The 22,415-nt window shown below is 37.2% G+C and overlaps 3 protein-coding genes across 3 annotated transcripts; all 3 read left to right on the forward strand.

The window, feature by feature from the left end:
* Nucleotides 1-1,286: 1,286 nt before the first annotated feature.
* LOC110798585 (transcription factor LHW-like) lies at nucleotides 1,287-8,448 on the forward strand. Its single transcript, XM_022003771.2, has 10 exons — nucleotides 1,287-2,114; nucleotides 2,954-3,142; nucleotides 3,321-3,402; nucleotides 3,784-3,825; nucleotides 3,937-3,996; nucleotides 5,390-7,096; nucleotides 7,193-7,294; nucleotides 7,501-7,641; nucleotides 7,733-7,858; nucleotides 7,975-8,448. Exons 1-10 carry the CDS (start codon nucleotides 2,020-2,022, stop codon nucleotides 8,155-8,157), a joined length of 2,727 nt encoding a protein of 908 aa, XP_021859463.1. The 5' UTR covers nucleotides 1,287-2,019; the 3' UTR covers nucleotides 8,158-8,448.
* A 2,632-nt stretch (nucleotides 8,449-11,080) lies between these two features.
* Nucleotides 11,081-16,724, forward strand: LOC110774792 (protein FAR1-RELATED SEQUENCE 5). The gene is made up of 4 exons (XM_056826360.1): nucleotides 11,081-11,306; nucleotides 13,658-14,461; nucleotides 14,766-16,200; nucleotides 16,283-16,724. The coding sequence occupies exons 1-4, from the start codon at nucleotides 11,263-11,265 to the stop codon at nucleotides 16,502-16,504; spliced, it is 2,505 nt and encodes an 834-aa protein (XP_056682338.1). The 5' UTR covers nucleotides 11,081-11,262; the 3' UTR covers nucleotides 16,505-16,724.
* A 601-nt stretch (nucleotides 16,725-17,325) lies between these two features.
* LOC130471501 (DNA repair protein XRCC3 homolog) lies at nucleotides 17,326-18,144 on the forward strand. Its single transcript, XM_056841680.1, has one exon. The coding sequence runs from the start codon at nucleotides 17,326-17,328 to the stop codon at nucleotides 18,142-18,144; it is 819 nt and encodes a 272-aa protein (XP_056697658.1).
* The last annotated feature ends 4,271 nt before the right edge of the window (nucleotides 18,145-22,415 follow it).

Consider the following 22,415-nt stretch of genomic DNA (forward strand, 5'->3'; position numbering starts at 1 on the left):
TCAAACACCAATATTTTAGCCAAACCAACACATTTACATAACTTTTACAGGAATATCTCTAACTTTTACATTCATAACTATAACTTTAACTTTGAACGTACAATTAATTTTTCCAACGCATAATTATTCATAACTTCAGAATCAGAAATAATATGAAAACAAGGCTAACTTTTACGCATCAAACTATAACTTTTACGCATAAAATCACAACTGTAAATTCTCTAATAATATCATGTTAAAAATCTAAGCAAATATTCTAAACTTTACATTTCGAATACTTATCTTTTACTTTGAAAACCTCAACTTTAACTTTGACCTCTGTAACTTTTTCAAACACCAATATTGCAGCCAAACCAACACATTTACATAACTTTTACAGGAATATCTTTAACTTTTACATTCATAACTATAACTTTAACTTCGAACATATAATTAATTTTTCCAACGCATAATTATTCATATCTTCAGAATCAGAAATAATATGTTGTTCTTCAGCTTCGATTTCGTTGGTTGACTCTTCTTCTTCACGTTCTTGTGCCAAAGCATTGTTTTCTATACAATTGTTGAGAACGTCCTCCATTGTTGCATCTTGAATATCAGGTTCAACCGGAACTTGAATTCTTTGAGTTGATTGAATCACACTTCGAATTAGGTTTTCCATCTTAAATTTGATCGAGAATTCAATTGATCTCTCGCGATTTTCAGAGATTTCTATCGCGATTCAGAGGTTTCGATCTCTAGTGATTCAGAGGTTTCTCTCGTTGGTTTTTTCTCTCTCCTTTTTCTGCGTTTTTTTTTCTTCTGTCGTTTTGTTTTCCGTGAAATTTTGTAAGAGTTTGTGAGTTTGTTGTGAGTCAGCTCCTTTATTTATTTCGCACGTGTGAGATTTTGGTGCACATTAATATTAATGTGCACCTGTTGCACTTATGGTAATCCAATAACCCACTTATTGTTTTAGTAAATTCAACTTAATTTCCAAAAAAAAAAAGCCAATAATAAAATACGGAAAACTGAAAAGCAATGTTGTCATAGTGGGACACGTGTCTTAAAACAGGCACACCACATTTTTGGTTACTCTCACATGCCCTTTTGGTTCTTTCTCTCTCCTCAGAAAAGCTGCGACTTCCCGTAAATACCAAAAATCATGAGGGTATGTGTGTCCTCTACTAACGTCATACCCCGGTTATATCCCCAAACGACAAAAATCACGGAGTGGCAAAAACTGTAATATCTCTCCACTTTCCTGCCTCTTTTCTTTTACTTTCTTCCGCCATTATTTTGATAGCTCCTCTCTTCATTCTGTTCACTTCACTCTCTCACTCATCAGTCACTCCCAACATCACATTCTCAAACAAACAAACAAACAAACAAACAAACAAACAAACTCATAGCAATCGAAGCAATTTCTTCGCCGGAATACCTCTTTTCTCGCCGCGAAACCGCTTATTTGCCCTATTGTTATTTTTACTTTTCCGGAAATGGGGATTATTGTGGTTGATTGCGAGCTTAAAGCTAGTGGAATAGTGTAGACTTTTCTCACTATTTGTTTCTTTACTCTCAAATTCCCTCCCTTTCTTCTCGAACGTATATCTGCTCACTCTGTTAAGAGAGGGGGAGAGCGTTGTTGTTACTTGTTGGTGTAGTTGTTTGCGGGGTTTCGGCGTCTGTTTTCTCTCTACTACGTTTCAAATTCTATATCAAAGCATGGATGTCAGGAACATGATCGTTGAGAACTTGGATTCATTGAGGAAAAGGAGTGGGGGATTGAGGACAAAACAAGCGGGGAGAGGTTCGTGCCGCGGAAGTTAGGGTTTCAGTTTCTCTGATCGGAAATACCAAGAGAGAGAAAAACAAACCCAAAAAAACACAAATGTATGACCCCTGGCGTTAATTCTACTCAGTATAATCATATAATTTTATTTCAATTTTTCCAAGTAAGAATTATTTTTGTTTCTGGAAAATATATTTGGTATTGGTGCTAAAACGCACCGTTATTGAGAAATTTGGTGGTCGGAAACGATGGGTTACTTGTTGAAAGAAGCTCTCAAGGCTCTGTGCGGTGTGAATCAGTGGTCTTATGCCGTTTTCTGGAAAATCGGTTGTCAAAATCCTAAGTAAGTTTCTGATTATAAATTAATTTCAATTGCAGCTTAATTTTATTTATGGCGCCAGAATAATACTATAGTTTCAAGTTGAATTTTTACTAATAAGTCTGTAAGTGAGTACGGTTATCTCAGATTTTCAAAGTCTTTGTATATTTTTTTTATACCGAGTGCTATGATTTATTTGCTGAGAAAATGAAAGAAAAGATAAAGTTTCTGAGTATGAAAGTGAAGTATAAATGGTTTTGTTTGATGTTCAAGGGTCAAAAGAGCCAATGAGCTGCAGTGCTGAAATTATTGGTTGCCTTTTTTGTTTTTGAAGCTATTTCAAGTATCAAAACTGAAAACTGCTTTTGTTTAATTGAATGTCAGTCCATGTACTTTTCCCCTGGTTTGATTCCTTGTTTTTTATTTTTGTTTTTGGATTCTTTTATACTCCGTGTTCTTGGTTTCTTCTTTATAGTCTTTGAGAATCTATGTGTTATGCCCTGTTTTCATTTTTTTATTTTGAGATTTCATATTAATTACATAATGAACTCAATGTTACAGATTTTATTTTGATAATTAAAACCAGAAACTACTTTGTCCCGCTTCCAAAATCATGTTTTTAGTCTCCAAAACAATCGAAGACTTGCAAAGATAACGAACAAGCATTTTGCATTTAATTTTTAAAAGTAGATTTCTAGACCTTCTGGGACTCCTACTAGCTTTTGGTCTCTTCATTTTTAGCTTGTGTTTGTGCGCGCGCGTCTCTCCTCCATTGATGTAGTTTTAACTTTTAAGGAAGTCTTGGTTTTATGTGGAGTAAATTTTGTTAGTTTTCTAAGGTAATTGAAATTGTGAATTGGCAGGCTATTGATTTGGGAAGAATGCTATTATGGATCATCTACCAGTGCACCCCAGAATTCAAATTTAGGTAACCATGAAATAAGTTTTCAAAAACAAGAAGGTTACAATAACGGGATGCAAGTGGGTGACAAATTGCATTTGCTTATAGAGAGAATGATGATATCTAACCATGTTAATGTGGTTGGAGAAGGGTACACCTCACTTCTTTTTTGTTTACCTTGGCATCACTTATCTATTCTACTGTATGTCAAATTCAAAAAATTTCAATTCAAGGAAGTAAACTTTATTATATTCCCCAATCCCCCTCTTTCTTCAAGCATCTACTTTGTCCTTATTACTTGTATTTTTTTTTAATCATGGGCTTGCTAGATTGGCTGGCCGGGCTGCATTTACAGGGAATCATCAATGGATTATCTCTGGAATGTATAATGAAATTTCTCACCCAGCTGAGGTACATGGAGATACATCTCTTTTCCCCCCTCTCCTTGTGATTGAATTACCATTTTACTCATCCAGAAATTGTTGGGTGGTTGACGTTTCCCCCTCGGAAATAAATCTTTTTCACGCTCTTTTTTGAAGCATCAGTTATTTTACTTGGAGACATTCCCAGCTTTTCCTAGAAAAATTGAATTTTATTTTACTCTTTAGTGTGAGTTGATTGCTTTCAAAATACGTGCTAATGAAAGAGTACGTCACTGTAAAACACACTCACAAAAATTGATGTGTTTATGCTCTTCATGAACAACAATCCTTTTTTAGCATTAGTGTGGATGAGAGAGGATGGTTGAGTTTTACTGAGCATTATCTAACTTGAAAATCTTGTTGTCTTTAGGTTCTTAATGAGGTTCACCTCCAACTTTCTGCTGGAATGCAAGTAAGGCTCAATCTTCATCAGTGTTTTGTTCTATGGCTGTCATTTCTACTATCCCTGCTGTTACTGCTTCTATTGTGCTGTCTTTACTCAGATGTATATCTATATTTGCAGACGATCGCTGTGATTCCAATTGCTCCACATGGAGTTGTTCAGCTTGGTTCATCCTCAACAGTAAGTTCACATCATCATTTAAGTTGAAGAAAATTGAATTTGTCATATGCGCTCTTTTTTTACACAGCCATTAACATTCCTGACATATTCAATGTCACGTGCATTTTTAAGGAAAACATATCCCCCAGAAACACTTTGGAGCCGATGGATTTTTATTTGCTTGATCTTCACAGACAAATTGGTGATGTATTGAGTCTTCTGATACTTTTTGGATGTCAGAAGTCAAAAGCTCCCTAAATCTAGAATCTTTATATCATCCACACGGACCACACCGCTTTCTTAAGTTTTTCTTAAACCCGATAAAATGTGTTAATATAAGTTTGCTTTTGTAAGATGTACTATTATCTTGTCCAATTTGCCAAAGTAATTCAAAAGCTTTACTGCACATCATTGTTGATATCATTTTCTTTGTCGAATATTTGTTTCACATGTTTTGTTCTGGAACCAAAACTATTTCCGTAGTGTTAGTTGTAGGGTTGTCAAAAGTTAGTGTAATGTATTGAAAGGGGTTAAAGTTATAAAAGGAGAAATCTGGTTCACTAGACTCACCACACAAGCTGTTAGCCCAGGGATTCCTGTCACCTTCTTAATAGATCAAGGCTATGTTCTCTTCTTAAAATCAGACCAGAGTACCAGACAGAGAAACATAAAGCACACACAGAAATCATTCAAACCAAGCCAAGAAGAATCAGGCCAGAAACTAGAAAAAGCAGACCACAAGGCGAAGAGAACAAAGCCTTAGCTAGACCAAAAGCTCAGCTGTAGGAAGTTAAAACTACCATGTGTATTCTATTCTTCCCAGTTTCCACCACTTGCCTTAAGGAAGTTTCTCTACAAGAGCTTCTTGTGCAATAGAATTTCCAATAGATTCTAATCCTTGTACAACTTTCAATGATGAGGATGCTGATTGTTTTTTTTGGCTCTTTTAGACAAATCTAGTCCGGATCCAATTACCTGTTTATCGTATTCCCAATATAGCTTGATTTGATGTGTCAGAACTAATTCAGTTAGCCCAATGCACTCTGAACTGGATATGGTCCACCTAGGCTATCTCTCAGTGCGATAATCTACACTTTTGCCACCTTTCACATAACATCATAATATAACTTCCTTGATGAGAATCTGAAATTGACTGAGCTCTCATTACTCAAAGTGCCATGTAATTCTCTAAATAACAAAGTTCATAGGATATACATTGGTTCATCTTTCATTCAGAGGTTAAAACAAACATGAATTCAAGGGATCAGCATGAGTGATGAATTTTGGTTCATGTAGCTGTCCCATGTGATTCTGTTGTAGTGTTGTTTGCTGTCCCTTGCTTGATGACTAAATTATTGTTCCTTATTTCCTGGTTGGTTTTGATTATTTTCCCTTGATATACTTTTTGCTTCAGATAATGGAGACTGTTGGATTTGTGCATGACGTGAGGAATTTTTTTCTTCAATTAGGATGTATTCCCAGTGTGTTTATCTCCGATAACTATTTCACAAAAGATGCTGCATCTACGTTGGGGCTGTCAGTTGCTGATGTAACTGCTAACCCCATCAATCTACATGGAAATCCAACACCAGTGAACTCTACTGATATAGCTGCAGGAGATTTCAATTTGCAAAGAAACTCATCTGAGATTCACAGGCTTGTTAATCAATCATCTGATTGTTTTCTTACTCAGTTTCAAGATAACCTGCAAGTTAGTGGTTCAATATTTATGATGCCTAACTTGAATCGAGATTCGTGCAAGGCCAGTGGAGATCACGAGGCAGCAATGATCAGTCGTGTGATAGATTCCAATGTCCTTCCAAATGGCCTGGCAGCAAACCAAAACACTCGAGGTGTTGTAATGCCTTGTAAATCTGATTCAATGCAGCCTTCTTCAAATATTCCTGGGACAGGGGTCAGTTGTCCTCAATCAACTGCCGATTGGCATCCCACATTGTTAAAGCAGCAAATTGTCTTACATGATGGTTCAGTAGAGGGGAAATATGGCACGTCAACATCTGTCTTTAACCATAATGATTACCATTGTGCTGCTTTGAATCAGAACAACACCCTCTTGTCTGCAAAAAATGTATTGGGTATTGGTATCAATTGTGAACATGACCATTCATTTCAAACATCTGCTCGTGCCAATATGGTAGTTCAGGACACTGATTCTTCTGTCGAAGATGGGGCTGGTTTGTTGAAAACAGATAAATCGAGTAGCAGTAATAAGTCAGCAGGTGTCCTCAATCGTGGAAATTACGCCAGACACATTGCGCTTACAACTAAATATACCCATGGGAAACTGTGGGATAGTGATCGCCCCGAAGTCCAGGAAACTTCTGCCAGAAAACACGTGCATATTCAATCTGGAAATTACGTACCACCATCAAAGGACACTGTACTTGAGGATATTTTTATTCAGTCCTCAGCAGGGGATGACTTATTCGATGTTCTGGGAGTGGATCTTAAGAACAAACTGTTGAACGGTAACACTAGTAACCTTCCTGACAGCTTCTGTGGGAATTCAAAAAATCAATCTAAAGATTTGCCAAAATTTATGGACCTACAAAATTTTAGATCTGAGGTGTATTCGGATTATGAAGGAATCTCAGGAAGTGTTGTTTTTTCTTCTTCTGGTTCTGATCACCTCTTGGATGCTATGATATCTGGTGTTGGTTCGGTTACCCGGCAGATCTCAGATGATGATGCTTCCTGCAAGACCACTGTGTCAAAGATTAGTAGTTACTCTATCCCTAGTACTCCTAACAGCAACCCTCTATCATCTGGTATGTTTAATATGTCAGATAGGATGCAGAGCCAGCTATTTGGGCCTTCCAAGCCTGTAAGTAGGTTAGTTGAACCAATAGGAAACGCCGTCGGGTCTTCATGTGGCAAGAATGACGACAGGAGCTGTACATATGGATTGCAAATTAGTTCCTGGATTGAACAAGGGCCTAGTACTAGTGTTTCTACTGCAAATTCGAAGAAGTCTGATGGAGGAAAATCAAACCGAAAAAGACTTAAACCTGGAGAGAATCCTAGACCAAGACCTAAAGATCGGCAGATGATCCAAGATCGTGTGAAGGAGCTCCGTGACATAGTGCCAAATGGAGCTAAGGTAAAACATTTGTTTGTTATCATCCTTCCCTTGGTTTCATAGTGTCGTAGATAGACGTCGACAGTTTTGACACTATCTTTCGTTTATGTTGTGCAGTGTAGTATTGACGCTTTGCTGGAACGTACAATAAAGCACATGCTTTTCCTGCAGAGTGTCACTGACCATGCTGACAAACTAAAACAAACAGTGGAATCCAAGGTAGAGATTATCATTCTTGCATTTAACTTCTAGTGTTAAGGATTGACATTTAGTAGATACAGTTGTAGCTCATATTGTGAACTCAACATGCCTACATAACGTGGCATTGAATGGCAGGCTAGTGCTGGTTTTTAGATTTAATTCTTTAACGCAAAATGGTAGGGATGTGAAGTGTTTTAGCTCTCCATTTCTGATCTTGCGTGCAGATAGCTAAAAAGCAAGGTGGGATGTCTTTAAGTGATGAATTTCAGGGCAGTGCAACCTGGGCCTTTGAGCTTGGTTCCCAATCTCTAGTGTGCCCGATAGTGGTTGAAGATTTGAATCCACCTCGACAATTGCTTATAGAGGTAGCTGTTTTTTAGTAGAAAACGGTGATGGATCTTTTCTTCTTTTTATCTGAAATTACTAATCAATCATAATGACTTTACATTTTCTCAGATGCTTTGTGAAAAACGGGGATTTTTCTTAGAGATAGCTGATATTATTAGAGGACTGGGGTTGACTATCTTAAAGGGTGTAATGGAGGTTCAGAACGACAAGATATGGGCACGATTTGCAGTAGAGGTAATTCTTCGTACATAGATCCTTCTCTCAGGCACTTACTTGTAAGTAATGGGAGGCATCATGTGCTAGAGAAAATGACAAATGGCTCATTTAAGTGGTTACATGTTTGCTTGTAGGCAAACAGGGATGTCACGAGGATGGAAGTATTCATCTCACTAGTTCATTTATTGGAAGAAACTCTAAAAGGCAGCACTGCTTCAGTTCATGGCACAAATGATGAGAATATGGGAGTTCTTCCTGCGCCAATTCCAGCTAATCAGCAATTAGTTTGCGGTGAACCATCTACTCGTATGATGTAGTCGTTTGAGAGTGGATATGTTGAGAGCAAGACATTGTGACTCGCTATGACCAACAAATCCGGTGTCCTTGCGCAGGTGGAGTTGTGTCCTCGTGTCCCATAAGCCCCCACTTAGAAAGTGGGCGAGGGAGGGTTTTAATCTGGGTTGTGTAGGTAGTAGTCTTTAACCTCTGAATATGTATTATACCTCTATATGGGGTATTGCCTATGCACATTGGCTTCCTTAGCAGTCTTGTTATTCTTAATTTATTTTTTCAAGTAGATATAATTGTGAAGGGAGGGGTTAACTGTTTGAAGGTTATATGATGAGGTAAAGTGCGACAAATGTATAGAATTACACAGGAGTAGGGATGTCAGTGGGGCGGGTTTCGCGGGAGACCCGCCCCGCATCCGCCCCAAGTAGGCGGGGATGGAGGTAGGTTTGACGGATGATGGGGCGGGGATGGGTATAAAATCGTACCCGCCATGGGTGATGGGGCGGGTGTTTTGTGTTGAACCCGCCCCATCCCCGCCCGTCCCGCCCCATCCCCGCTCGCCCCGCTTCATACCCGCTATGGGTGATGGGGTGAGTTTGGATTTATTTGCATCTTTAGGTGATACTCCCTCCGTTCCTAAATACGTGTCCAGTTTGCATAAATAGCGTTCCCTTATAAGTGTCCAGTTCCCACTTTTGGACATACACTTTTCCCACTTTTCCATACACTTTTCCCACTTTTCCACACATTTTTCCCACTTTTCTATAAATCCTTATTACTTTTTCTTACAGATTCTACACTTTTACCACTTTTCAATCACCACATCAACTTTTATATATATTTTATTAATAAACAATTATCTACTTTTTCCTTTCCAAAAAAAAAAAAAACATTCACAATCATTACCTTTTACACACCATTCAATTTTATTAATTACCGTGTAAACGTTCAAAGTGGACACGTATTTAGGAACGGAGGGAGTAATATAAATTTAGGTGAGATTTTTATGTTTTTTGTTTGGATTTTTTTTATGACGAGTATTTTTTTCGATTAAATAGGTTACTTTAGTCATAAGGTATTTTTTTTTATAGTTAACTTTGATTAATCCGTATATATGACAAATGTTTGCCAAAAAAAATAATTTAGGCGGGTATTAGCGCGGGTATGAAGCGGGGATAAGACGGGGATGGATACCCAGTTGGGTGGCGGGGCGGGGATGGATTTTAGCTTACGCGCCGTTCGGGCGGGGATGAGAATGAATTATGTACCCGCCATGGGTGATGGGGATGAAATTTTAGGTGGGGATGGGGATGGAGGGACCTACAGCCGCATCCGCCCCGCCCCATTGACATCCCTACACAGGAGTTGGGTAGGGAAGGGAATTGAGGTTTGAAGAGAAGTGTGTTTATTAAGTTGACATCATCCTTGTTGACACGGTTTCAGGATCTATAGATATGTACTTGGATTGTATTAAGAGTATGTTTATCAAACACCTTGCTTTGGTGTTTAGGAGAGAGAAATGAATAAAAAATAGTAAAATAGGTAGAGAGATGAGTGAGAAAGAAAGAGAGAGAATGAAACCAAAGAAAAATTGGTGTGCATGAACGCCAAATGGAAAACCAATTTTTTGTAAGGAGAGTTTGACATGTGGCAGATGGGGAACAAAACATATTGATTATCTGTTTCTATAATTGCAAAATGATTTCGAGCGATTTTCGTAGATAATGTTTAAAGACATCAAAATTCAAGTTTTTTTTTACATATTTCTCATTCTACCGTCCACGTCACCAGGTTAACAAATCTATTTCTTTTTTAATGGGCGACAACAAAACTGCCAATTAAATCGGCGGTTTAAATAAGTTGACTGTCAATTCAATTGGCGATTTTTTGATTGCCATTACATTTCCCTTTCTCTTGTCAGTTGCCTCCCAATCTCCCCCCGTTAAAAGCAAATAATTTTACTTTCTCAACAAAATCCACCTTCTTTATCACCTTTTTCTCTCATCGAGTCCCTTGCATAACCTCCATTCTTTGGTTCTTCATATATTTTGCAGCAACACAAATGGTAAGAGAGGAAAGGTTTAGAGATAATTAAAAAAAATTACAGCAAAAATGAGTTAAGATCTCTTTTACTTTATAATAATCCTCTTTATTTTTAAAAAAAAGTTAATATTTTTTGAATTAAGTGACGGGTATCCTTGAATTGTTGTGGATGATGGCAAGACGATGCAAGTATTTGTTATGAAGATGCTTTATTCTGGTTATAATGCTCTTACATTCATTTGTTGCTGAAGATGTGTGAGAGAAGGTGATTGAAATTGGCTATGCAAATTGGGAAGGGTACCATGCGGTTGAGGGTCAACTGTGAACTTATATTTTTTAGATGAGGAAATCGTCAATTGAGTAGGCGGTTTCTAAATGAGAGAAATCGCCGACTCAATTGGCGGTCACTGATGAACAAGAAAAAAAGACTTGGTGACGTGGACGATAGATTGAGAATTATGTAAAAATGAGCATATGTTGGAAATTTTAACGTATTTAAAGAAATCACTCAATGATTTCAATGACCTAAATTTGTTATGTTAAATAAACATAGGTGGATATAGATGATGTAGGAGAGAGATGATAATTTTTGGTGTTTGATAAATGTTGTTAAATGTTGTTAGTGTTGGGTTTGGTGTTGGGGAGAGAGAAAAGATAAAATATTATATTTTATTAGGTTGAAGACCAAAAAATTGGTGTTTGATAAACATGTTCCAAGGTCTTAAAACTCTTGTAATTTGAATTTTGTATGTATGATCTTGTCAAGCACTATTATCCCAATGCAGGCTATGTACTTCTTAAGGTAAAACTCTTAAATGAACCTGGTCCACCTAAAACTATTGTGGACCAAGCCCAAAGGAAGAAGTTTTCACTCTTATCCTTTCATTCACACGTGTAAAATAGACATAAGCCCAATTTGTTTTGTTTCAGCTCATTCTTTCATTCTTCCTCTTCATTCTCTCGTTCTTTTCTCCCTCCTCATTCCCTGGATCTTCTTCTTCTCTCTCCTCATTCTCACGAGCTTCATCTCACGAGGCGATGGATCGGAAGGTTGAGTTTCGAAGGTTGGGCATCTGCTGCTGTTGAGAATGTCTCGTCGCTTTTGCCTGATGCAATTGTACTTGACGTTGCGGTGACATTTTTCTCTTTCATAACGATTTTTTGATAGCAATTGAAATTTCTAGTTATTTTTTTTGCTAATTTTAGCGCATATTTTGTTGTTTCATGTATTTTTGTGTTTATATTTTCGCCATTGATGTTCTTGTTGATTATACTAGAGCTCTTTTGAAGTTTTGTGGCTACGAATTAGGGTTTGATTTACTAATTTTCAAAATTAGGGTTTCTAAATATTTTGTGTTGATTTTTGCGATGTATTAGTTTGATAAGATGCTAGTCGTTGACATTCACAATTTAAAGGTCACTATGCTACCATTTTAAGTCTTCATGTCTAGAATTGAGGAAATTGCAACTGTTATAATTATATAGGTTACTATTCCATCTTTAATGGTCACTATATGTAATAGAGTGATGTTTTGGACTATTCCATCTTTTATGTTCTCTCGTTAGTTTTCTTCATCAAAAGTTTAGCTGTAAAAAGTGTATTTTTGGGGGGCATATGTGTTATTTCAAGTAGGAGCAATTACTACACTGGTAGTCTCTAGACTCTCTAACCAATCCTTACTCGTTAGCTATGCTTTCTTTTACTAGGATTATTATTTAAATTTTGATTCTGCGGGTTTATCATGCATTACTGCAAGAACTTTGATCGTGTTCTCCTGTACACTTGTCCAATATAATTGAGAAGGAACATATATTTCTTTGGGTCTGGATTATATGAACTAAAAGTGGATCACTATATCAGAAAGTGGTGTTTAATTAGTTTGTTTAAGGTCACTATGCATAAAAAAAGGATCACTATACATAAAAAAGAGGGGGACATGGTTTTGAGAATTGGGGATTTGGGTGTGAAATGTGTTGTGAAAATGAGTTTCAAATAATAAAGCCTATTAGCTCAATTGGTAAAGCAATGTGCTTTTGCACATGATGTAGGTTCGATTCCTACATAGGTTGTTTCAGTATAGGCTATGGAACAACATATCTCGACTTTCTTTGTAAATTAGTTCCCCTGGTCTACTTGTTAGATACCACTATTTACAGTAGATAATACTTTGTACTCGTATGTTGTTTAACTAGAATGTGTTCAGACTCTTCTGTGCGGCGTTTATTAGAACGGTGTAAGGTTGGAAGCTATTGAAGTCAAATCCCGAAGCCATAATGAACAAGCCACACAAAAGGAAAAGGGCTTACCTATATACCTAGTTCCACTTTACATTCAATATCGGATAAAACGCATGCCAAAATTTATCAAAATTATCAACTTGCAGTGGAATGATTAACATCTGCAACTCTGCAAGTACAATTTACAAGTCAAATTGCAGTTGGTTTCACTGCAAATCATCCATTGGCGTTTGAGGCTTCAGCCTATGACATAATTGGTTTGGGAGGCTTGTCTTGCAATTACAGAGGCTCATACTTAAAATTAAAACAATATATTAGCTTGATAGTCCCAAAACAATCTAGGAGTAGGGAACAACTACCAATTAGTAAGTTTTTTGTATTAAATAAGAACATCAACAACAGACTCTGTGTTTTGATCTTATAATAGTTAGTGCAGTGGTGAGATCAGCAGGGCTACAGGGGCAATAGAACTAAGTTGTTTAACAACTCAATATACCTGTCAGAACTCAAAAAGCTTATTATAATTGTAGATTGTTAGATAGAGGGAGATGATACAGTTACCCTGGGGTAACCTGACTGGACTTACCCTGCAATCAGGTAAGGACATGTCAGCTTGAAATATTAGGTTTTAGGGGGGAAACTTCTGTTTTAAGGGGGAAAATTTTTAAGGCTTTCCGCCATTCTTGCACTCAGCAGCGCGCAAGTTACCGCCCAATTCTCTCCCAAAAAAAATCCCGCCCAAATTTTGTAACCTATTCCTTAAAAAAAAAAAAAAAAATAAGAATTCAACCTGACATTTCTGGAAAGAGGTAAATTTTGTTGAAACTCCATTTGATTTCTAATACCTTATCAGTTTTCACTGTGATATATTTCTTTAAAATAGAACAATTAAAATCGATTCTTTGGTATGTCTTTTTGTGTTTTTTCTTGTAGTTTATGAAATACTTTATTATCGATTATGTTTATTTATAGTTTATCAGATTGTCTGTATATCCTATAAATCTGGTTTAATGCGTTTGATTTGGAATGGCGGAGAAAACAATGTGACTGTTAATATGTGCAACAATTAATTATTTTATTAAATTTTGTATGTAATACAAGTGTACTTTATTTAATGTGTATGTAGGTTTAATAATCATTAAATTTGCAATACTTTTTTATAAATTAAATGGCCGATGATTTAATTTAATATGTATGAATATTAAATAATCTTGAACTAGTGTTAATTATTTATGTATTTTACAGTGAAATGGTTAGTATAGACCTAAATGGTGAACCAGAGGCCGACGATGGTACTGTTGTCAATTTTACTACGCCGAACCCCCCTAAAGAAGGAATGCGTTTTGACTCCGGTTTTGAATTTAGTGAATTTTGTCACCGCTATGCTTACAACGAAGGTTTTGAGATGTTTGTGAGTAGTGATGAGATAAAGAAAGAGTATAAGGATAAGGGTGTAAGTAAGAAAGGTATAGGAGAACTTGAGGCTAAGGCGCATATGATGCAACGAATAAGATTAAAATGCAAGAAGGGAGGTGTTAAAAAAAGCGAGGGGTCTAATGTTACAGGTTGCAAAGTCTTTGTTTATGGTTCATGTAAAAATGGAGAGTTTATAGTTGTTAATTGTCATTTGGTGCATAATCACCCTCTAAGCCCCGAATGTAGTCGAATGATGGTTAATTACCGTAGCATTGATGGAGCTACCTTCGATAGGATAATGATAAATGAAAGGGGGGGTGTGAGCGTTAGTAGAAACTTTGGCACTCAACTGATTGAAAAAGGTGGTTTTGATAATATTACGTTCAACAAAAGGGATGTTAGAAATGCCATAGCTGTTGAACGTCGTAAAACAATGTTTGAGGAAGGAGATGCTGCCAGTCTTGAAAAGTATTTCAAATCACAACGAGAATTGAATAGCGATTTTTATAGTTCTATGCAACGAGATGAAGACGGTATTTTAAAGAACGCATTCTGGTCTGATGCGCGTAGCAGAGGAACTTGCAAATACTTCGGGGATGTGATTAGTTTCGACACCACCTTCTCTAGCAATAGGTACGTAAATGTATATCGTACTTTTATTAATTAAGTCAATTATTATTATTTTTTGAAATATATTAGGATGTCATAATGGTTATTGTGTTGGTTTAGTTGTTGTTACTTATTAGGGTTATATATGTATGTGTTTAGTGTATTTTATTTTAATATATTTATGCATGTTGGTTTGCATGCTGATCATCACTAACGTTAATTAAAAATTTGTTCATTTGTATTAGCATGTCGTAGATAATTGGTTACGTGGTAGTACACAATTCATGATGATTATATGTAATATTATTAAATAATTTCAATCAAGCAGGTATCGTATGCCGTTTGCCCCTTTTGTTGGCGTCAACCACCACGGGACATCAATTGTATTCGCCGCCGCTTTAATATCACATGAAGATACTGAAACTTTTGTTTGGGTTTTTGAGGAATGGTTGAAGTGCATGGGAAAGCCTCCGAAGGGCATTTTAACCGACCAAGACAAGGCAATAGGTAAGGCAATTAGCCTAGTTTTCCCAGGTGTTCCACACCGTCTTTGTTTGTGGCACATGCTACAGAATGCCTCTCGGAACCTTGGCAAACTTGCTGAATGGAAAAGCATTGATACACTTATTAGAACGGCCGTTCATGATATGCTCGATCCTGAGGAGTTTGATGAGGCTTGGTGTCTTGTGATGGACACATATAATCAACGTAAGGGCTGGATGCTGGATGCTTACGATAACCGTCAACAATGGGCTCCAGCCTACAATAGAGGTAGATTTTGGGCCGGAATGTCATCAACACAGCGAAGTGAAGGTATGAATCGTTACTTCAAAACTCAAGTAGACCTAGAATGTGGATTGCTGCAGTTCATTAAAAACTATGAGTTTTGTATGAATATAAAGGCAGAGGAAGAAAAGGAGGATAATTTTGATTGTGTAGATAAGCCTCCTCAAATTGATGTTGACAAGAGTGTGTTAGCTGAGTACGTTTTCCATAAGGTTTACACCAACGAAATGTTTGCTGATATCGTGCGTGAGCGTAAAGGTTTAACCCACACAAATGTTACCAAAATTGATGCAATAGGATCACTTATGTTGTATAGAGCTGATGAGAAACTGACCTCCCCTCATTGGAGGAAACGGTTCAAAAGCTACACCGTTAAAGTAGATAAGGTTATAGGAGAGGTAAGTTGTTCATGTCAGTTGTTTGAATTTAGAGGTATTCTATGTAGGCATATACTCAAAGCCATGGATGTGGAGGATTTTCAATTTATACCTGAGAAATATATACTAGATAGATGGAGGAAGCAAGTTAGGTCTTATGAGAGCTTGAGGGTTTCATACTATGATCCGGAGGAATCAAGACGGCTAGCAAAAGCTAAAGAGCTATCTTTAAGGCACAATTATTTGAAAGAATTGGCCATGCATAATGACGTTGCATACAAGCTGTATACGGAAGCTACTAATATTGTTAGGCTAAAAATGGAGGGTGCGGTGGGGATACGTAAAACGGGTGACCAAGGAGATACGTCTATTGTGTGGTGGGATCCTGAAGCACGTAATGTGTTTGGTCGTCGTAGGTTAAGGCCAAGAGAGTGTAATGAGCGTGCTTTAAAAAGGACAGTTCAACCCGTTCAAGATGATGTGATTAAAACCCCTGTTGATAAGAGGCATGTTGGTAGGGCAAAGAAAGGACCTTGTTCAATTTACGACAAATCTAAGAAGAAACAAACATGTACGCACGCCGAGATTGCAGCCAATGAGGTACTTTTAAGTTGTTTTATAATTATTTTATTAGGTTATTATTTGAACTATTAAAATTTAATAAGGTTTACTCTCATTGTAGGAACTTATCGGCTCCATGTATGGGCATATTCCTAGCTACCGGGCTAGGCAAGAACATGCAAACAACGTCAACGATGAACGCGTACATCCTTACTACAATGGACCTGTGTTTGACGACATTCCCGAAAGTTCGCAAATAAATTTATGTGAAGATATATCTCAGACTTTCGATTACAATACATATGAATGGCGTACACGACTCGGCGGTCGACTTACAATGTAGTTGTTCTTATGTTGTATTTGCTTTAGATTTTGTGGGATGTGGGAATATATTCATTGATGTTTGCTTTGCATTAAACTCGGGCAGTCTACTTTTACATATTCAAGTTAATCCAAAATGTTGCATGCATGGATGTAATTTAAGGAAATCAAACTTTTTGTCATTAGCGTGTAAGACTTGTATTAACAAAATATTTCCAGAAGTGGTATATTGTGTTGAAAAATCCAGTGTTGTTTATCTAATTTTCTGTCCAAAATTAATGTTGGTCCATTTCAAAAACCAAAAAAAAACGGGGGGAATGGGAGCTGTTGAATAATATGTTCATATTGCGCGTATCAAGTGTCGAACCTCAGACCAAAGGGGTAGCGTTGCTCTATAATAATGCAGTAACCATTGTGACGTGAGGCCGAAGCCATTGCTCTTACTGGTGGTTTAATGTACATATATTGTGGTCTGCTTAATATTCTCACCTGTTTATACAACGTTAATTAATGAAATTCCCCTTTGAATACAAACAATAATATATATATGTTTTATATAATTAAATGTAACAAAATTAATGCAGTTAGAATATTAATTCATTTATTTCGTTCACACGTTAGTTGAACTAAAGTATGTAACACATTGGTTCATACTAAATAATTATAGATAATTTTGAAATTCATGGTCATGGTGTTGTGCACCTATGTTGAATTGGGGACATGATTTCTACAAGTAATTAATTATCTCGTGGACTCTACATTTTATTCTGTTTACACCTTATTTGTATATATAGGTTTTTATAAACATAATATTACTCAAGTAAATCAAATTAAAGCAGAGAAATGTCAAAAGCAGTTTCAAATGAAAAAACAATTGTACAGAAAATTGCAACTAGGTGCAACGCCATTGACAGAATTATGCAAGGCGGTGTAAGTGTTGGAGAAGTGACTGAGTTGTGTGGGGAGAATGCAACCGGTAAAACTCAACTTTGCCTGCAAACCAGTATTGCATGTCAATTACCTCCGTCTTTGGGTGGAATGTTTGGAGCTTCCATTTATATCCACTCAATTGGTCCATTTCCTATTCGTCGTTTAACAGGTATAATGCCCCACATTTTACAATCTCCCATAAATCAAATTGATAACCCTTGTGATCATATAACAACCAAGCAAGTGGAATCCCCGCATGAATTACCTGATGTTCTTGATTGGGTTGTAAAACTGATTAAGTATTCACATAACACATGCAGGCATATCCGTTTAGTTGTTATAGACTCAATCGCTAGTATTTGTGCTAGCCATTTTGAGAACACGGTTGAGGGGTTAGACTCACGAACACAATTATTACGTGCCATTGGATACGGCTTACATTCCATCGCCTCTACATACAATGTTGCTGTTATCGTTGTTAATAATGTTGTTGATGTGTTTCCAAGCGACCGTGATTCGTCTACAAACTTTATGATGTCATCTGGTCGGAAGGTTCGGCCCGCTTTGGGGAAAGGATGGACTCGAAATATTGCAACAAGGTTGTTTTTATCCAAAGCACTTAATCCCGTCACTCAAACGTCTGATAGATTGTGTAGTGTTTTGTTATCTCCTACGCTCGAGTTAGATGCTTGTAGGTTTAAAATAACAGAGAAGGGAGTCCGAGATGAGTAAATTATGTAATTTTAAAGTGTATCCATGAATATTCCTGCTGCGTTAGTCAAAAAATGTTCGAAATGTATTCATTGTAGGAGTGCTGACGTTGTTATAAATAAATACATACGTTGAAAATGATCGGTCGTTAATAAAAATACCACAAATAAACCATCCAAAATAAGTAAACATAATTCCAAAATACACTCAAACAAGTATACAAAAAGTGGTCTTATTCATAATGAACCAACGTTTTGGGTGATTGTGTTCAGGACCTCATCCACGCCTATGTCGTTGACGGAGCTGCCGATTAGTCGTCCGAGGATGTATTTCCGGGCGTCCATCTCATTCTTTTGATAACACTACACGCAGATTATGATATTGTTATTATCCTCAGAGGATGTTTTTGAATAACAAGATGTTTACATAATAACCTTAAAAAAATTGAAGACAGATTAACATACCTCCATCCATTCCCAAGCATCTTCACACGACAACAACAAAAAAATCATACACAATAACCCTCGATCTTCTGAACATTTTTCAGTTATTGGATCCTTTTCATATAAGACACTACTCTTAAACGCTTTATCAAAGGTCAAGACATTTGATCCATGAATTGGTTCCAGGTCGCTAAAAATCGGGCCCTGCAATAACGCTTGATTCAGTATAATATTATCTACGTGTTAATGTGTAAGATTATTTAGTTTGGAAATCACTTACAATTTTGTTCACAACGGTGTGCAAAAAACACATGTCTGTCATCGGTTTTTTTCTTGGATCAAAAGCATGGATACGAGCAGGGCTCAGTTTAGGAATTTCCCTAGTTATCCTAATCACCATCCACCGACCTTTAAACGCGATAGGAGCATATGTCTGCGCAGGTGAACCCCTCTAAAATTAGTTTACAAAAGATTAACAATTATACTCATCGAATCCTGAATACTATCGTAAGATTTACCTTTCTCACTACATCCAAATCAATGCCCTTGTTCATGTCATATTTGATCCTATTTCCCATCATTGATAGTGTTTCCACGTAGTCTGCCGACATGTCTTCTGACTCCATCAAGTGACTCTGCACATAACAAATTGTTAGCTACAACTGAAGCTCCAGACACCAGTTTGTATTATGGAACAACAATTACTAGACTTACCAAGTAGTCTGGATGTAGCACGTAATTGTTAAGGCCATGCATTTGAATTATTTCGCCGTTGAGAAAAGAACACCATGCAGACATAATCTAAAGTATTGATATACAACTCAATTAGTATGATAATAAGTTTAGTACTAGAAAAAAAAATTAAAAATTCATGTACCTCCATTGTTATTCTTACTTTCCTTTTGAAAGCGTCGTAAAGCATTCCTCTAGTGAGCTCAATTACACCGTCTCGATACAGAACCTGGTCCCTAAATTTGTTCGCAGCGAGTAATTGTTCTGACACCTTTTGTTGTGTTGGGTCAATCCTTGTCAAAACTTTCTTATGCCCTCTGTGTCTTAGATCATCATCGGACTGTGTGTGTTCATCACTGTCTTCATCGGACTCTCCATCGTTCCTCTTCTCCTCATCGGATTCTCTGTCATCTCCATTGTTTTCATCGGGCTCTCCGTCATCTCCCTTGTCCACACCACCATCTGTCGACTTCCCACCCTACAATTTTATTAGCGTCAGTATACTTCCAAATATAGGACACATGTTATATATTACGTGACGCATAACAAATGTTTGTGCACTGACCTCCATCCGGGAAGGCTGCCTCCGTCGTTTTGGACGTAAATTTGTTTTCAGAACCTCTGTTGGTGGTCGGGCTGCTGGACCTCCCTTCACTTCAACTCTTCTTTTTAGCCATGGTGGTAGCTCGGACAAATTTCCAATTGGGTAAGGTTTCCCGTACACGACATCACGAACAACCTTAAACACACACACATCAATGTTAAGTAACTCCTTCATTTTGGAGTAATTTATAAAGGTATAAGTTTGTAGAAGAAGTGTGTTACCGGTGCGTGACCGTAAGATCCATCTGGTCCAGTGTCTCTTGATATTAAGGCATTTACCTCTTTGGTCTGCCAAGCACCGAGTCTGGGTGAATCCATCTTCCATCCTTTGATTGTTTTCGGGTAATTTATTCTATCTAGATATGCAATCTGATAATTGACATGTGAGTTGGCTATATTATGTATTATTTAAAAAATTCAACATTCAAAGCGGACTAATAATAAAACCCTTACCAACAAAACAAAGGGAGAAGCTCTTCCAGTCTCCTTCCCACGACCAACCATCCAATCGTATACGAAGCCACACCAATTCCAATCATGAGGGTTTTTTATACATTCGTCCTTAAGAATGTGCAACAACTTTGGCGTAACAAAGTTGTATCTATTCATGCAGAAGAGACTACCGAAAGTAAGTAGTATAAAATGCCTTAAAAAGACGTGTTGATTATCGACTTCCAGTACTGCCCTGTTGAATAGCTCAGTGTAATCAATCCCAAAGTTTTGGTCGTACATGTCCTCTAACTGAATTAGCTCAGGGTCATCGAATCTCATTTTATCAAATTCTAAATGGCCCATAGGTAGCCCAGTAATCCAACCTATCATCTCCTCGTCTATGACAATGTGATAATCATCTCTAATATGCAACGTTTGTGCTTTCCAATCCCACTTACTTTCTAACCAAGTCATGAAATACCTATCTACCTTCGTAATTTTCAAGTCTAACACGGACCCAAAACCAGCAGCTTCAATCCAATTTTTCCTAATATCACAACAGTTACTGACCAAATCAAACACCAGACCCGGATACGCTCTCAATGCGGTGTGCTGTGAAACAAATAATTACGCCGGACTAATGTCAATTTTCTCTACATCTAATACATACACAAAATCAAAGCACTCTAATTGATATATGTGAACTTACCTGTGGCTTAGCTTTGCTCTCCCCCTTCCCCCTAGGAGGCCTACCAGGCCCACCTTCAATCCATCTCCCGATTGGTTTGGGTTTAGCAGCCCTTTGTTCATCGGTCATTGGTGGCCTCCCTCGCTTGCGGCTTCTAGGTAGTCCATTACGACGACTCCCTCGTTGGGGCTTAAATTATTTAAATTGATTTTAGTACAAATGAATTGGTAAGACAAAAAATTCAATTAACATGTACAAGTTGTGCAACCTGGGGGATATCGGTCGTTCGGTTTAGAGTGTCCCAAATTTCGTCCTATATTGTAGAAATTTGAATTAATTACCAGCTATATAAAATTTAAAGCATGCCATTTGAGCTTGGGGGGTTATAACTAACAACATATTAAAGTTAAAGCATACCATTTGAGCTTGGGGGGGTGGGATTTCAAAAATAGTAGACCCACTTGTACCCTGATTGTCCTCAATTCCACTAAGTAATGGAGATATATCCTAATATAGATTCATACATTATTTGTTAACAATTTTTCTAATTCACAGTAAAAAATCTACCTTCATTGCACAATAATGTATAAAGATTATCAGGAAATGTGCAATACCTCATTTGACTTTTCCGACCGTTCGCCTGTTTGCTCTACGTTTGTCTTATTCGTCTGTTTCACCGAATCGGAACGGGTTTTCCGGCGATGCTGGGTGGTGCCTTCTTCTCTAGTTTTCCGGCTACCTTGGGTGATGCCGACTTCTGGAATTTTAGGGTCAAGTTGAGATGCATCGTCTTGGTTTGTAACAGCTTGGGTTGTTGGGTCTGGCTGGGCTGTTGGGTCTGGTCCAGTTGTTGTACCAGCTTCGGTTGTTGGGTCTGACCCCACCAACTCGGACACATTCGTACCGGCGGTAACCGGGGACTCCTCCATGTCGGACAAACTAGACAGAATATCAACGCAAGTTTCAAGTACAGACTCAAAATTTGATGTTCCAGGATCTTCTTCCCTACACATTAACTAACAATGAACATTATTTTTGGAATTAAAACATCTTAAATTATAATTTTGGGTATAATGAAATGTGAAGATTTTATACAGATCCGAAACAATTAAAAACCAAATTAAATAACTACAATTAATTGGTTGTAAAAACAATTCGAAAATGTTACCTGATTGAGTAGATTGATAGTAGTTTGGGGTTTGAAGCAGAGAAATTCAGTTCATGTAGAAGAGAGAGAAAAGGGAAAAAAAGAGACAAAAAAAAATCAGTTTTTATAGTACCCCTATTGTTTATTATTTAACACCGGAAATAAAAAAAAAGTTAAAAAATAGTTAGCCTTGTTCTTCAAGGCGACCCAAATTAAAATTAAAAAACGTTGACCTTGTTCTTCAAGG

This window comes from Spinacia oleracea, chromosome 4, assembly GCF_020520425.1.
Source record: "Spinacia oleracea cultivar Varoflay chromosome 4, BTI_SOV_V1, whole genome shotgun sequence".
Lineage (NCBI taxonomy): Eukaryota > Viridiplantae > Streptophyta > Magnoliopsida > Caryophyllales > Amaranthaceae > Spinacia > Spinacia oleracea.

Coding starts and splice junctions, on each gene's coding strand:
- LOC110798585 (XM_022003771.2), top strand. CDS start 2,020: ATGGGTTACTTGTTGAAAGAAGCTCTCAAGGCTCTGTGCGGTGTGAAT. Junction 3,143..3,320: donor GTTAATGTGGTTGGAGAAGG/GTACACCTCACT, acceptor TGGGCTTGCTAG/ATTGGCTGGCCGGGCTGCAT. Junction 3,826..3,936: donor AACTTTCTGCTGGAATGCAA/GTAAGGCTCAAT, acceptor CTATATTTGCAG/ACGATCGCTGTGATTCCAAT.
- LOC110774792 (XM_056826360.1), top strand. CDS start 11,263: ATGTCTCGTCGCTTTTGCCTGATGCAATTGTACTTGACGTTGCG. Junction 11,307..13,657: donor CAATTGTACTTGACGTTGCG/GTGACATTTTTC, acceptor TGTATTTTACAG/TGAAATGGTTAGTATAGACC. Junction 14,462..14,765: donor ACCACCTTCTCTAGCAATAG/GTACGTAAATGT, acceptor TCAATCAAGCAG/GTATCGTATGCCGTTTGCCC.
- LOC130471501 (XM_056841680.1), top strand. CDS start 17,326: ATGTCAAAAGCAGTTTCAAATGAAAAAACAATTGTACAGAAAATTGCA.